This window comes from Eulemur rufifrons, chromosome 7, assembly GCF_041146395.1.
Source record: "Eulemur rufifrons isolate Redbay chromosome 7, OSU_ERuf_1, whole genome shotgun sequence".
NCBI lineage: Eukaryota > Metazoa > Chordata > Mammalia > Primates > Lemuridae > Eulemur > Eulemur rufifrons.
The window spans coordinates 80142524-80156914 of NC_090989.1; the positions used below are offsets into that span (position 1 = coordinate 80142524).

The 14391-nt window shown below is 34.0% G+C and overlaps 1 protein-coding gene across 1 annotated transcript in view; it reads right to left on the bottom strand.

The window, feature by feature from the left end:
* ATP11B (ATPase phospholipid transporting 11B (putative)) overlaps window positions 1-14391 on the bottom strand; it is a 106283-nt gene that overhangs the window by 65362 nt on the left and 26530 nt on the right. Inside the window, exons 5-10 of the mRNA XM_069472877.1 lie at window positions 9977-10084; window positions 9651-9779; window positions 8929-9032; window positions 7386-7433; window positions 4332-4396; window positions 1360-1441 (exon numbers count right to left, since the gene is read on the bottom strand). Coding sequence (XP_069328978.1) covers window positions 1360-1441; window positions 4332-4396; window positions 7386-7433; window positions 8929-9032; window positions 9651-9779; window positions 9977-10084 — 536 coding nt within the window. The remainder of the gene's footprint in view (window positions 1-1359; window positions 1442-4331; window positions 4397-7385; window positions 7434-8928; window positions 9033-9650; window positions 9780-9976; window positions 10085-14391) is intronic.

Genomic DNA, 14391 nt, shown 5'->3' on the forward strand with positions numbered 1-14391 from the left:
TTTCTCAAATTTCAGAAATTTTTAGTTGTTATTTTTTCAAATATCTTTATTCTGACCTTTTTCTCTATCTTCTTTTTTAGGGATCAATTACACTCATGCTAGACAGCTTCATATTGTCCTACAAGACTCTGATGCTCTGCTCATTTTTTCTCAATCTTTTCTCTCTGTTCTTCAGATTGAATAATTTCTATTGCTTTTTCTTCAAATTCACTGATAATGTCTTCTGTTTTCTTCAATCTAGTGCTGAGCCTATCTAATGATGTTTACATTTTAGTAATTATATTTTTCAACTCAAGAATTTCCATTGGATTCTTTTTTATAGTTTCCACTTCTCTGCTGGGTTTTCCCATATGTTCATCTAAATTTTCCTTTGGGCCCTTGAACATATTTATAATACTTTAAAGTTCTTGTCTGCTAATTGCAAGATCTAGGTCATTTTGGAGATAGTTGCTATTGAGTGCTTTTTCTCTTCAGTATGAGTTATATTTTTTTCACATGTCTGCTTAGTTTTGATTGCATATTGGACTTTATAAGTAATACATTGCAGACAGTCTGCATTCTATTATGTTCCTCAGAAGAGTGCTGAATTTTATTTCAGTAGGCAGTTAACTTGGCTGGGCCCAAATACCAAACTCCATCTCCAATGCAATGGGCAGCATCAAAATTCTCTGCCGAGTTCTTTCAGCTTCCTGTTGTGTTTTTGCCAAGCCAACTGGGGTCTCCTTTGTACATGCATAGTTCTAGTAGTCAGCCAAGGATTTGGGCAGAAAATATGTGCAGGTTTTGGAGTTAATTCCCTTCTATGGCTCCCTCCCCTGCATATTTCCCCCCAACTTTCTAGTTGCTCTTTGAGCTTTAAACTTTATCCCCTGATATTTCAATCCAATAAAGCTCAGATTTTTTTGATGCCCTAAGCAGCACAAAAATTAGGGAGTGACTTCAGTCAAAAAGCTGCACTCTTAAACCTTTCTCCTTATTGCTGCCATCTTTTGGGATTAGACTCCTTGCCAGTTTCTATATGCTTTTGGTTACTCGCCAGTGCTTTCAAATTGTTGTTTATTTTTAAAAATTTTTCTTTCAATTTTTTAAATTGTTGTCTGCAGAGGGTTAGTCTGATCAAGTGATTCCACCATTTATGCAACAGTACTAATTTTTAAAGTTATACTTTAGAACCTATTATATGTCAAATACTATGCAAAATGCTGCCTATACATAAAAATATAAAAAACTATTTCCATTCCAAGGATATCATCTTGCTTACTTGGCCTGATATACATATTTTTATACACATTTTTATATATATTTGGATAATATATACATAGTTATATGTAAATAAATGAAAATAGACAGTTCTCTTACTTTTCTACTGCAGATCGTTTCTGTGATTTGCTTTTGTAATTTAATGCCATCTTAGTTTCCATTCCAGTATAAACAGCAACACCTGCAAAACAAAACTATCATTTAAAATAATCCTCTAGCATGTTTCACAAGAAATAAATACACTCACTAGCATGAAAGCTTCAAAGAAAGTATATTGTATCATAGTTATAATTTTGCCTTAAGTCTTTTCAGAGTTTTAAAGGCTTTCTAAGTCCAATTTTGGGGAACCCCAGTCACTCAACCTGCTGAATGGGATAAACATGGCAGGGAAGGCCATTATATATACAGCAAACAGTGTTAATAAAGACAGAAATGGAAAAGTACTTTTCGTTAGGGTGGACCAAAGGACTGGGGCCAGAATGTGAAAGGCCCTGAATGCCAGGATCTGGAGTTTAAACACCATTCCATGAACACTGGAGAGAGAATATGGAAGTCTGTCTGAGTAAATCGAGTAAACACAAGGGAAGTGCTGTTTAAAAAATTTGTTCCCATGTGAACAACTCTGAGATGAGCAAAAAGACAGGAATAATGGACTAACACTGAGGAATGAATGAAATTAGAAAAGATTAGCCTTATATTAATAATAAAAAAGTTTATAGACTTTGGTTTGAATACTAGCTCTGCCACACTTACTGGTTCTGTATCTCTGGGTAAGTAATTTGTCTGAGTCTCAATTTTCCCATCTTTAAATGGGAAAAAATACTTCAGAGTTATGAGATCTATATGAAAAATTAGCAAAATGCCTTGAAACAGATGATCAATAAATGTTCATTCCCATCCCTGAATACTAAGATTTAAAAACCAGTGTAGGGCCCATCATGCCCTCTTCCTAAAGATTTGCCCTGTAATTCTTATTAGAATTATTCCTGAAAGGCAGGGGTTGTAACTCAAATGATAAAGGGCATTGAAATTACAGGAATGTGAGAAACCATCCAGAATAATACAACAGGGAGAGGTGGTGCTGAGGAAAACAATAGAAGACAGACTCATCTAACGGCATTCAATGACATGTTTTATTTTGAGAGTGTACAAAATTTGAATACCTGCTTTAAGGTAAACAAGAGTGAAGGTATTAATGCTAGGAAGATGTGTTAAACTATAGCGTTACATGAGAAGGTCTAACAGCACTGAAAGTTTACTCTGGCTTCTACCATTAAAAAACATTATTATGGATTTATTTTTTTTAATTGTGGTAAGATACACATAACATGTAATTTACCATTTTAACCAGTGACACGTAGTACATTCAAAATTTTGTGTAGCCATCCTACTAAGTAGACAACATTTTCATTACACCCAAAGAAAACCATGTATCCATTAAGCAATCATTCCCCATTCTCCTCTACTTCTCAGCCTCTGGGAACTACTAATCTGCTTTCTGTCTCTATGAATTTGCCTGGATATTTCAAATAAATGGAATCATATAACATATGACCATTTGTGCCTGGTTTTTTACTCAATATAATATTTTCAAGGTTCATCCATGTTGTAGCATGCATTAGTAGTTCATTCCTTTTTTGGTGAATAATATTTCACTGTATGAATATACCACATTTTGTTTATCCATTCATTAGGTGATGAACCTTTGGGCTGTTTCCAACCTTTGGCTATTGTAAATAGTGCTTCTATGAACATTCTTTTTTTTTTTTTGAGACAGAGTCTCACTTTGTTGCCCAGGCTAGAGTGAGTGCCGTGGCGTCAGCCTAGCTCACAGCAACCTCAAACTCCTGAGCTCAAGGGATCCTCCTGTCTCAGCCTCCCGAGTAGCTGGGATTACAGGCATGTGCCACCATGCCCGGCTAATTTTTTCTATATATATTTTTAGCTGTCCATATAATTTCTTTCTATTTTTAGTAGAGATGGGGTCTCGCTGTTGCTCAGGCTGGTCTCGAACTCCTGAGCTCAAACGATCCGCCCACCTCGGCCTCCCAGAGTGCTAGGATTACAGGCGTGAGCCACCGCGCCCGGCCCTATGAACATTCTTGTACAAGTTTTTGTTTGAACACCCATTGTCTGTTCTTTTGGGTATATATCTAGAGTAGGATTTCTGAGTCATATGGTAGTTATATGTTTAACTTATTAAAGAACTGCCAAACTATTTTTCCCAGCATCTGTAACATTTTACACTCCCATCAGCAATGTATACGGGTTTAAATTTTTCCATATCCTCACCAACATTTGTTATTTTCTTTCTTTTTCTTTATTTTGACATATATATGGATTTCTTTATTAGAGAGTCTAAAACTGAGAGAGGTAATAGGAAAAAAAGAGAATGAAAAAGAGGACCTTGAAAGCTGTACATAGCCACTGGGTAACAGGGTGGGCCAGGATACTAAGCGCCATTCCTAAAATGAGAGGAGCTAGTTGACAGCTAAAGGTTATTGTCAACTTCACAATTTGCCTAGAGTTGATTCAGAGTATATTAAATTAATTTAGATCTCCAAGGCAAGGGCAGTATTTATTCATCCTTTTGATCCAGTCAGTATATGTTCCAATATACTTGATATACAACAGCAGTCAATAAGAATTTGTTGAATGAGTGAATGTATGAATGAGTAAGTCAGCAGTTACGAATCTAATCTAAGAACAATCATAATGGAATTATAGAAGTGGTCTACTGCACCATGATGCCAGATTATATTGATTGTCATCCACCTCCACCATTACTAGAAATGTCAGAATTATCTTATTAGCACTCAGTTTCACAAGTATTCACACAAAGACAATATAAGAACAAGGTTCTGGTCTATTACTCAAAAACAGGGATCAACAACAACAATAAAAAAATAACACAAAACTATATTAATATAATCTTTATATAAAAATTATCATAAAAATATTTAGTTAATAAATTATACAATCAAAAGACCACAAAAATTATGCTTTTTAAAATACTTCATATAAAGCACCAGTACAAATCAATAATTTAAAATGTTTAAACATGTACAAACCAAAAATTTCTTTTGTGTTTTTTAATCTGGCTCCACGAAGCAAGAGACTCTCTGGCCCCAGAGGTCTAGGAAAAAAAGAAAATAACCCAAAAGCATTGAATATATTAAACATTCAATTCAATTCTAAAATGGCATCTTCAGCAGGAGGTACTTAAGCTATAGCTACAACATTGCTTTATAGAAAACCAAAATCCCAACAGTATAAAGCTGCCTACACCAATCATGATGTTAGTTACTGTAACAACAAACACCTGCTTTAGTATTTCAGTCACTTTAAGATTAGTGGCTCAGAAAAAAGAATATGCATGTAAATAAACTCACAAAGCCACCAGTATCAAAAAATTTTACACATAAAATTCAGCAAAATCACAGCTTAAGTACTGATTTTAAAATGTTTAGCAGAAGATGAAATTTGAAAAATTTTTAGCACAATTAATAGTTTGAAAGTGAAAATACAGAATTAAAATGCAATGTAAACATAAATTGTAGTATGATTTGTGTAAATGCATGAGTTCTGCACAATTAAAATTATACTGGATTATAAAATATAATGTAGAAAGTATGTTAGTACTTTTTCGAGGCAAGATTGCACAGTATAACTTGACTACTTGCATTGTATACTTCTTGGAGCACAGGTCTTCTTGCTGTTTGAATTTCTCTCCATAAAGGAGATATAAAACGACAAGGAATAACTAGAAAGGAAATTGTATCTTCTTAATGATAGCAAAATGATAAGAGTCTGCTATGGATAAGTTAAAAAGCCTTTTTTTTTTTTTTTAATATTCTTTATGCTTCTCTGCAATATACATACAGTTATCTAAACCAAACAGAATCTGAACCATTTATGAAGATATCAGCAAACCCAAATACTGTTATTAAAAAAAAAAAAAAAAAAAAGCAATGAACCAAGGAGGACCAGATGTGTGGGACATAGTTAACAAGTATGATTCTAGTAGGCAGTCGTATTTGGAGTGCACTCCATGGATATTCCAAAATCAGTATGGAAACCATTCACGAGCTATAAAATGGCTCTTTTTCACTTGATGCTGCCTCTAACAATAAATAGAAATACTTTGTGCTCACATTGGCATACAAAATTGGTATATAATGACAGCTTCAGATTAAAAGATAATTCATCAAATGAGCAAAGGGTCTTTGGAGAATCCAAAATGAATGCTTTCTGTGGGTTCAGGAGTTCAGTTGGTTTTGCTCAAAAAAGTATGTTAATTAGCTTTTTTCTGATCTAGATAATTTATGCATGCATGTATAAATGTCTGGGTATTGACTCATAATAAGCTTATCATTGTGAAAATTAAAAATATCGTATCACGTGTCCAATCACGCCTGGCAAAATGTAACATCTAAATAAGGGAGCTTCATATTACAAAGTTAATCTTCAACCCCAGCTGTTTTGAAAGGTTTCTACTAGTATATTAGGTACCCAGACAGAACACATAGAGTTTAAAATGCTGGCTACTTAAGGACTTTCATATCCTTATCCAAGTATCTAAGGACAAAGACCCCCTAATGCTATCATCATCAACCTAGGGATCCTTGTCAGTACTGGGCCTAATAAGCCATTTTCTATATTGATCGAGTTCCAGGGCCCCTCCATAGGCTCCACACAGAACCTCTTCCCTTTCTGCACTGCCATCCTCCAATCAGTGGGTTCCAGTTTAGGTGAAGGTCAAAGTTTTCAACGGTGTTCAGTGAAATGAGAATACACACAAATATAGATATGCATGTGCAGAAATTATATATACATATATGTGTGTATATATACACATATACTTTATATTTTATGTAAAATACGTCATATGTCAAGTAACCTTTAAACTGATATAATTTTTTTTACATTTTTAAATGTCCTTTCTTTTATAAAATTGATTAGGATAGATGATAGTTGTTGTGGCTGTGGTTGTTTAGTTATTTCCTAACTTGGCAAAATAAATAGTTGGCAACCCTGCAAAAAAACAAAAACAACAACAAAAATAAATAAATAACTAAATGAAAGATAATTTATCAATTCATTCAGGTTGCTTCAGTGAAGAATATGGTTCATTTTTAACCACCCTAGGGGCTGAAGTAACATAATTGCTATTTTCCTTGACTAGCCACAACATTTTAATGCAATTCAGTCTATGTATTCACATGTTTCCCACTATTTCACTACAGAAATCAAAATAAATTTAGTTAGTCCCAGTTATTCAGCAGGGGTCCTACACACAAAAGATCTTGTTACAGAGTTTATTGAATGTACTCCTATGTTAATGCTTATTAAAGATGTGAATCAGTGCTAATGCATGATATTTTTGTTGGCTTGTCTTAAGGATTTTATGGGAAAATGCTCAACTCTTCGTTAGTGACTTATTTCAGACAGCCAGTATAAATTGACCATGTCCCAAGAAAAGAGATGGAAAGTCAAAATAGATTAGAAATTCAAGGACTGATTCCAAGATTGATTACAAATTAGGTTTACAGTCACGAATAACAGTGTAATCTCATCCTATCAGCAAATCTTTGCACTCATCCAAATTAAGGCACTGAAAATTAACCTGAATATTGAGGGAAAATAAAATGAAACAATCAACTAAGCAATGAACTAATCAGAACAGTAAGTAAGCAGTTTTGGATCAGCCATAAATACTTCAGCTTGCACTGAATGATTCTGAAGTAAAGAAGACCATAGCATTTACACTTGTTAAATATTATATGACCCATTTTTCATATCCTAGCCTGTTGTGGGTTTAAATGCATAAGGATCTGAATTAAAAGCAGCTATGTTTTATTTTAATGTTACTACCGAATATTATCAGAAAATGAAATATAAAAATTCAAACACTCTTACTAAATTATTCTTATATCATTTCATAGGATTTGTTTCATCCTTACTCGCTGGTGCTACAAACTACTAGCAGATGAAATGCTAAATGCTTTTAAGTTAATCCATTTCCATGATATGCTGTTTATTCACCTAATCTCCCTTTAACTTCTAGTCCTTCCCCCAAACAGTTCTCACTTAAAAGTAATTAGATAACATGAAGTTATTCTTACCTTACAATTTCTTCCATTTGATGAGTTATTATCATTCGTCCCATGAATCTATTAAAGAATTCACCATATTATAAATATATATATTATATTACTTATGACATCAATGGGAGGAACATTTTAGATAGTGTTAGCACTATTCTCATATATGAAACAAAACCAACCTTTTATATATACAAATGGTCCAATATTCATGGCAGAAATTATAAAAATAAATACTTAGTCCTTAAGCTTTAAAAAATCTAAAATTATTGCCATCCTACTCCAGCTATGAATAAGGTAATAAATAAAAAATGTTTTCAAAATGGCAATGTAGATGTTATGCATTATTACTATTATTATTAGTTTGGTTATCACGAGAATTTATAACTGCTAAACAAAGATGTATGCATTATTTAGCCAACAATGAATGTTCATATATTTCATTACTGTTTACTATGTGACCTATAGATCACTGGAATCAAATCATTCATCTACTTATTCATGTATTCATTCATTCATTTATTCAACAAATATTCATTGAGCGATTGCCATGTATAAGTGGCCTACCACTTAGATAGAGTAGTAAGTAAAAACCTGTCAGTGAACTGCAGATCTTCTTTAACCTGATAGTCATATTTAAACTTTTGGTTGCCTTAAATCTAGAGTGAAGGAAGAAAACCAAGAGGGAAGTATCCAGGAAGACAAGCGGGGGAGATATACAATATGATAAGAAGCTGAGGGTGATTTTTATAATGTGCTTGCAATTTATAGTCTATCACCAGTTACTGAGTAGAAATGAACTTAGTCTCTCATATAAGTCTTTAATAATAAAAAGCTGTTTCCATTACAAAGCCTATAATAATTGGCAAGATTACTGAAAGATGACTAATACTGTATTTAGTAAACTGTTATGTTAAAAGAAGTTCATTTCTGCTCCTTTCCCTCCTTTCAGAAACAAGATCTTTAAAAATCTAATAAACTAAAAAAAAATTTTTAATTTTGTGCTCATTGTGATAGGTGATAAATGAATAAGAACAGTTTCTATTCCTGAGGAACTCATAGCTGTTAAGAATATTTATAAAAAATTATATTTTTTTACTTTATTAAGTGCTATATATAAGTGAAATATTGAAAGCTATATAAATTATAAGGTTCTAATTTAAAAGTAATATCCTCTAAATAATACAGTAGTGAACACAAAAACATAGCCCCTGCCTTCATGGAGCTTACCAAAAAAAAATCATCAGATTATTTTCTTCTAAGGAAATAATATTACTTCTACTGAAACTACTGTTATAGCTACAAAGTGAGCATCCTAGTTCATACCAAAATAGAAGGTAATATGAAGGAACTTGTGAACAAAAACACAGCTTTTGAATTAATTTATTTTGCTTGGACTTATGGCAAATTCTGCTTTTCGTTTTTTTTCCCTTAATTGTATCTCCCTTCAACCTGCTACACAAATAATGTCTCCAATTAAAGATTTCATTATATGTTTATGAGTTATAAAAAATGAGGTCTGTAAACAGGACTTAAAATGAGTATATTGAACATCACACCATACCTGTACAAGTCTGCTTCTGGTTGCTGGCATTCTATCACAGCTATGAGAGTGTCCAAATTGGCAACTGTTTGTAATAATGCTGTTTCTGGAACTGCCACATGTGTCTGAAAAAAATGAATTAAACTGCACAGTTTCAACATCCAAATGGGATCTTAGATATCAACTACTTCAAATCTCTTTTATAGATAAAACCATGGCAAACTGTACTTAAGCTCATTCAGCTAGACAACAAAACAGAGAAAGAAAAATGCAAAATAAACAAGGGGCAAAGGAAGCTACTATAACTACCCATCTACAAAGGCCATTTGCATATAAGGAAATTAAGTCTGTGTGTATAGACACTATTGCTCAAAGTTTACTATAAGCAATTTAACAGGAACGGATGTGAATATTCACCCTTGATTATACTGTGTAAACTGAGAAAACTGAAATTTGTCCCTTATTTTAAAAGGCACCAAAATATTAAAAGGTTATATTTTTCCTAAAATTACTTTCCATTTTTAACTTGAACTGACTAAACCATGTGAGGCTACCCTTAAAATAAATATATAATAATATAAATTCTTTTTTAAAACTTTAATTTTTAAAAAAGTTTCAGTAATTTAAAATAATTTCTCCTTAATCAGGTCAAACCTGATTACATTAACCAAAGGAAAATATTACTATAACCCAAAGATATTTTGTTTACCCAGAGCAACACTCAAACATATGCATGAACAAACCTTCAGGTTAGTTTCTCCATCCAAACTAGCAGTTGTAACATGACATGAACCATCAAGTCGATCTGAGGACAGAAGAACCAAATCTGCAGGAAAAATTTCATCTTTGGCTATCCGAACAATATCACCCACCTACGAAGAATTTTGGGGAAAAGTGAATATACCAATTTTAAAAGGCAAGGACTTATTTTTATTGGGTACTAAATAAGTGGTCTATCACAGTATTTCAGTGTAGGAAAGCAGGTTTTTAACTAAACCACAATCAATATTAGAATTATGTGCTATGGTACCAAAATATAACTGATTTCTATTATTTACCAGATGCATACCCGAATATTTTTTGATCTAGTTTTTACAAGGCCACCACTTCGAACAACATAAACAGGAGCTCCATTTACTTCGTTATCTGAGTTATGTCGTAACCAATCTTCATATCCCTTTAAAATCCAAAGAATAAAAATCTTTTTAGTATAATTTGAAGAAACTTTTACCAGATGAGAAAAGAAAAAACTAAAACATAAAAATTTGCCCAAAACATTTCCCTTACCAGGATTATATTAGGCTACTTTGATGCATATGCTTATAGGTATTTGATATTCCTTCCTATCAGAAACACTCTCTTTTCTTGGTTTTCATTATACACATATTCCTGGCTTTCAAAGGACCTCTAGTTACTTCTTCTCAATTTCTTTATGGGAGGCTCCTTCTATGTCACCTTTGTGGGCCCTTTTGTCATACTTCACTTTCTCACTAGATTTCTTCTCTCCCTGTATCTTCAAATAGTATAAATATGCTGGTAATTCTGAATTTATATCTCTAGACCATATCTCTCTTCTGGACTCCAAACTTTTTATTTATTTATTTATTTTTTTCATCTTATTGTTATGGGGGATACAGAATTACAGGTTACATACGTTGCCCATGTACCGCCTTTCCCCCCAAGTCAGAGCTCCAGGCGTGTCCGTTCCCCAGGTAGTGTGCGTTGCACCCATCATGTAGGTATATGTCCCTCCCCCCCACCCCCCCTTCCCGAGTCAGCACCTTCAAGTGTTACCATTCCCCAAACGGTGTGCAATGCACTCATTGTGTAGGCATACCCCCCTCCCCTCCCCCACCCCCCACCTCAGTCTGATATCCGATTGGTGTTGTTCCTAGATGTGTATTTAGGTGATGTTCAGGGAAACCAATTTTCTGGTGAGTACATGTGATGCTTGTTTTTCCATTCTTGGGATACTTCACTTAATATAATGGGTTCCAACTCTCTCCAGGAGAACCATAGAGATGTCGTATCTTCATCATTCCTTATAGCTGAGTAATATTCCATGGTATACATATACCACAGCTTACTAATCCAATCATGTATTGATGGGCATTTGGGTTGTTTCCACATCTTTGCGATTGTGAATTGTGCTGCTATAAACATTTGGGTACATGTGTCTTTGTTACAGAATGGCCTTTTTTCCTTTGGGTATATGCCCAGTAATGGGATTGCTGGGTCAAATGGCAGGTCTACTTGAATCTGTTTAAGATACCTCCATAATGCTTTCCACAGGGGTTGCACTAGTTTGCAGTCCCACCAGCAGTGTATTAGTGTTCCTGTCTCTCCACACCCATGCCAACATGTGTTGTTTTGGGTTTTTTTGATAAAGGCCATTCTCATTGGGGTTAAGTGATATCTCATTGTGGTTTTGATTTGCATTTCTCTGATGATTAGGGATGTTGAGCATTTTTTCATATGTTTGTTAGCCATTCTTATATCTTCTTTCGTGGACTCCAAACTTGAATATCTAACTGCCTTGTTAATAGCTCCATTTTGAAGTCTCATAAATAAACATATTCAAAACCAAATTGATGTTATCCCCAAAGTCCGTTGCATTTCCAATGTCTCCCAGAAATGTGCTTATGCCAGAAATCTGGGGAGTCATTCTTGACTCTTACCTTTCTCTAACACTTGCTCAATCACTTAATTCTATGTACAAATGATATTTTAATCATAAAGTGTAAATTTACAGAGCATCATTACAGACAATAAGTAGAAAAAAATGAAAAGATTTTGAAACTGAGATTGAGTTCTTTTACTTTCTTAAACAATAGACCAACCGAATTATTTATAATTAGTAAAGTTGACCTTGAATAGCATGAGTTTGAACGTGCATGTGCAGGTCCACTTATATGCAGATATTTTTCAATTAAAGTGACACTGAGTGTGCCTGCCTCTTCTGCCTCCCCTTCCACCTCCTCTACCTCTTTCTCCCCTGAGACAGCAAGACCAACCCCTCTTCCTCCATCTCCTCAGTCTACTCAACATGAAGAGGAGAAGGATAAGGATGAAGACTTTTATGATGATATACTTCCACTTAATGAATAGTAAACATATTTTTTCTTCCTTATGAGTTTCTTAATGTTTTCTTTTCTCTAGCTTACTTTATTGTTAAGAATACAGTATCCTGTATAATATATATAACATACAAAATATGTGTTCATTGACTATTTACCATATCAGTAAGAATTCTGGTCAATAGTAGGCTATTAGGCCAGGTGCAGTTGCTTAATCCTGTAATCCCAGTGCTTTGGGAGGGTAAGACAGGACAATCACTTGAGGCCAGGAGTTTGAGACCAGCCTGGGCAACATAGAGTGACCCCATCTCTACAAAAAAAATTTTAAAAAGCAGCCAGACAAGGTGGCGCACATCTCTAGTCCTAGCTACTTGGGAGGCTAAGGTGGAGGATTGCTTGAGCCTAGAAGTTAGAGGTTGCAGTAAGGTGGGGTCACGCCACTGCATTCCATCCTGGGTGACGGAACAAGACTCTGTCTCTAAAAAAATACAAATAAATAAAATAGATAAAACAGTACACTATTAGTAAAGTTTTTGGGGAGTCTAAAGTTATACATGGATTTTCAATGCTGGAGTGTCATTTCCCCCAACCCCATGTTATTCAAGGGTCAGCTGTACTTACAAAAATATGGTAGGCTATATGGATCATCATTAAAAAGGGAAATAAATGTAATCATTTCACAAGAATCCTGTGATTAAATGTTAATGAGTGGTGATTCTTTTAAGCGAAAAAGACATCCTGTGCTATTTTATGAAAATTCAAGGACTCAGAGGTACAGCATAAGTACAGATAATGTAATGATATCTAAGAGATAGTATCAAGTGATAAAAAGTAAGGTACAGAATAGGTCCTGTTCTATGCTACCATTTGTGAAAAAATATGCTTGCCTATGTGAACATTTTGTATAGATATCTGGACCAATTTACAAATAATCGCTCCCTCAGGAGGAGAACTAGAAGACTGGGGTTAGATGTGTAAGACAGACTTTTACGCTATGCTATTTTATAATGTTTCCAATTTAAAAAGTATCTATTATTTTAAAAATATTAAAATAACATAAAATAAAAAGCAGTATATTAAAGATTCTTTGAAAGGTCTATTTTTTTCAGGGGGAAACCTTTTTGGAAAGCACTCTTAAGATAGCTAAATTATGTCGGCCCCATTTAAGCTGTAATATGTCATTTCAGAGAAATTTAACTGAGAGTCAAAACATAGTTTCTGAAATTGTCAGAAAGCACACTTTCTTTTATAGTCAGATGACACTAATAGCAGAACAATAATTCACTTTCCTTTTTTTACACAAGTTCACAAATTCTAATGCAGCCTACATATTACTACCAGTTTAATCTTCCCAAAACACTGTTTTAATTCACCATCCTGCACAAAACTCCCCTTCGATGACTCTCAATGCTTACTGCAAAGAATCTTCCAGTTTCCTTAGTTTAGAACAGATCTACACTTCTAGCATGATCTCTTAGTACTTTCCTAAACAGGGTCAAACATTAGTTACACATATAATTCCCCAAAAGAGGTCTTGCTTTTTTTTTCATTTGGGCCTTTGCCCACGTTGTTTGTTTCTACCTCACCTTCTTCATCAATTGTCATTTTATCCATATTCCAAGACTCATCTTAATAATATTTCCTCTACGAGATCTTTCCTGATCACGTGTTCTACCCCTAACTGGATCTAACTACTATTCTATTAAACTATAATTATTTTTATATTTTGTCTTACTTTCCTACTTCATAGGTTTTAGGCTCATGGAGGGCAAAGACTATTTACCAGAGTACTATATTTGCATTACACAATTGCAGAGAAGACTTAATATGTAACTATGATTGAGAGAAGTTAAAAACAAAGAACTGACAACCTCATTCATATTGAAGTATAAGTAATTGATTATAGAGCCTTTTCTTATTTTGATACACTACAAAGGGCAAAGCCAGACAAAAGAGGAGAAGAGAAGAAGGGGAGGCTGAAACATGGCAACAGTCAAAGGATGATGATGCCAACTTTCATGGTGGGTGGATGGGTAGTGCCATTCAATAAACTGGGAAAAGTAAGAGTAGTACAGTTTTAGAAGAAAAAAAAAAATCAAGAGTTCTATTTAGGATTCTTGTGAGATGACCAAATGGAAATGTGCAGTTATATATGTATGTTTAGAGTTGAAAGAATAGTTTCAAGATAGATATAAATTTGGGAACCATCAACATATAGCTGGTACTTTAAGCCAGTAGACTGGATGAAATCACCTAAGAGGAAAATACATACAGAAAAGAGGCCCAAGGGACAAATATGTGTTACTCTGATGAAATAAATGACATCTGCAAAACCAAGTAAATATGTAATTGTATGGAGTGATCTGGATGCTTATTGACTCATACACACAAATCTAGTCTCTATGAG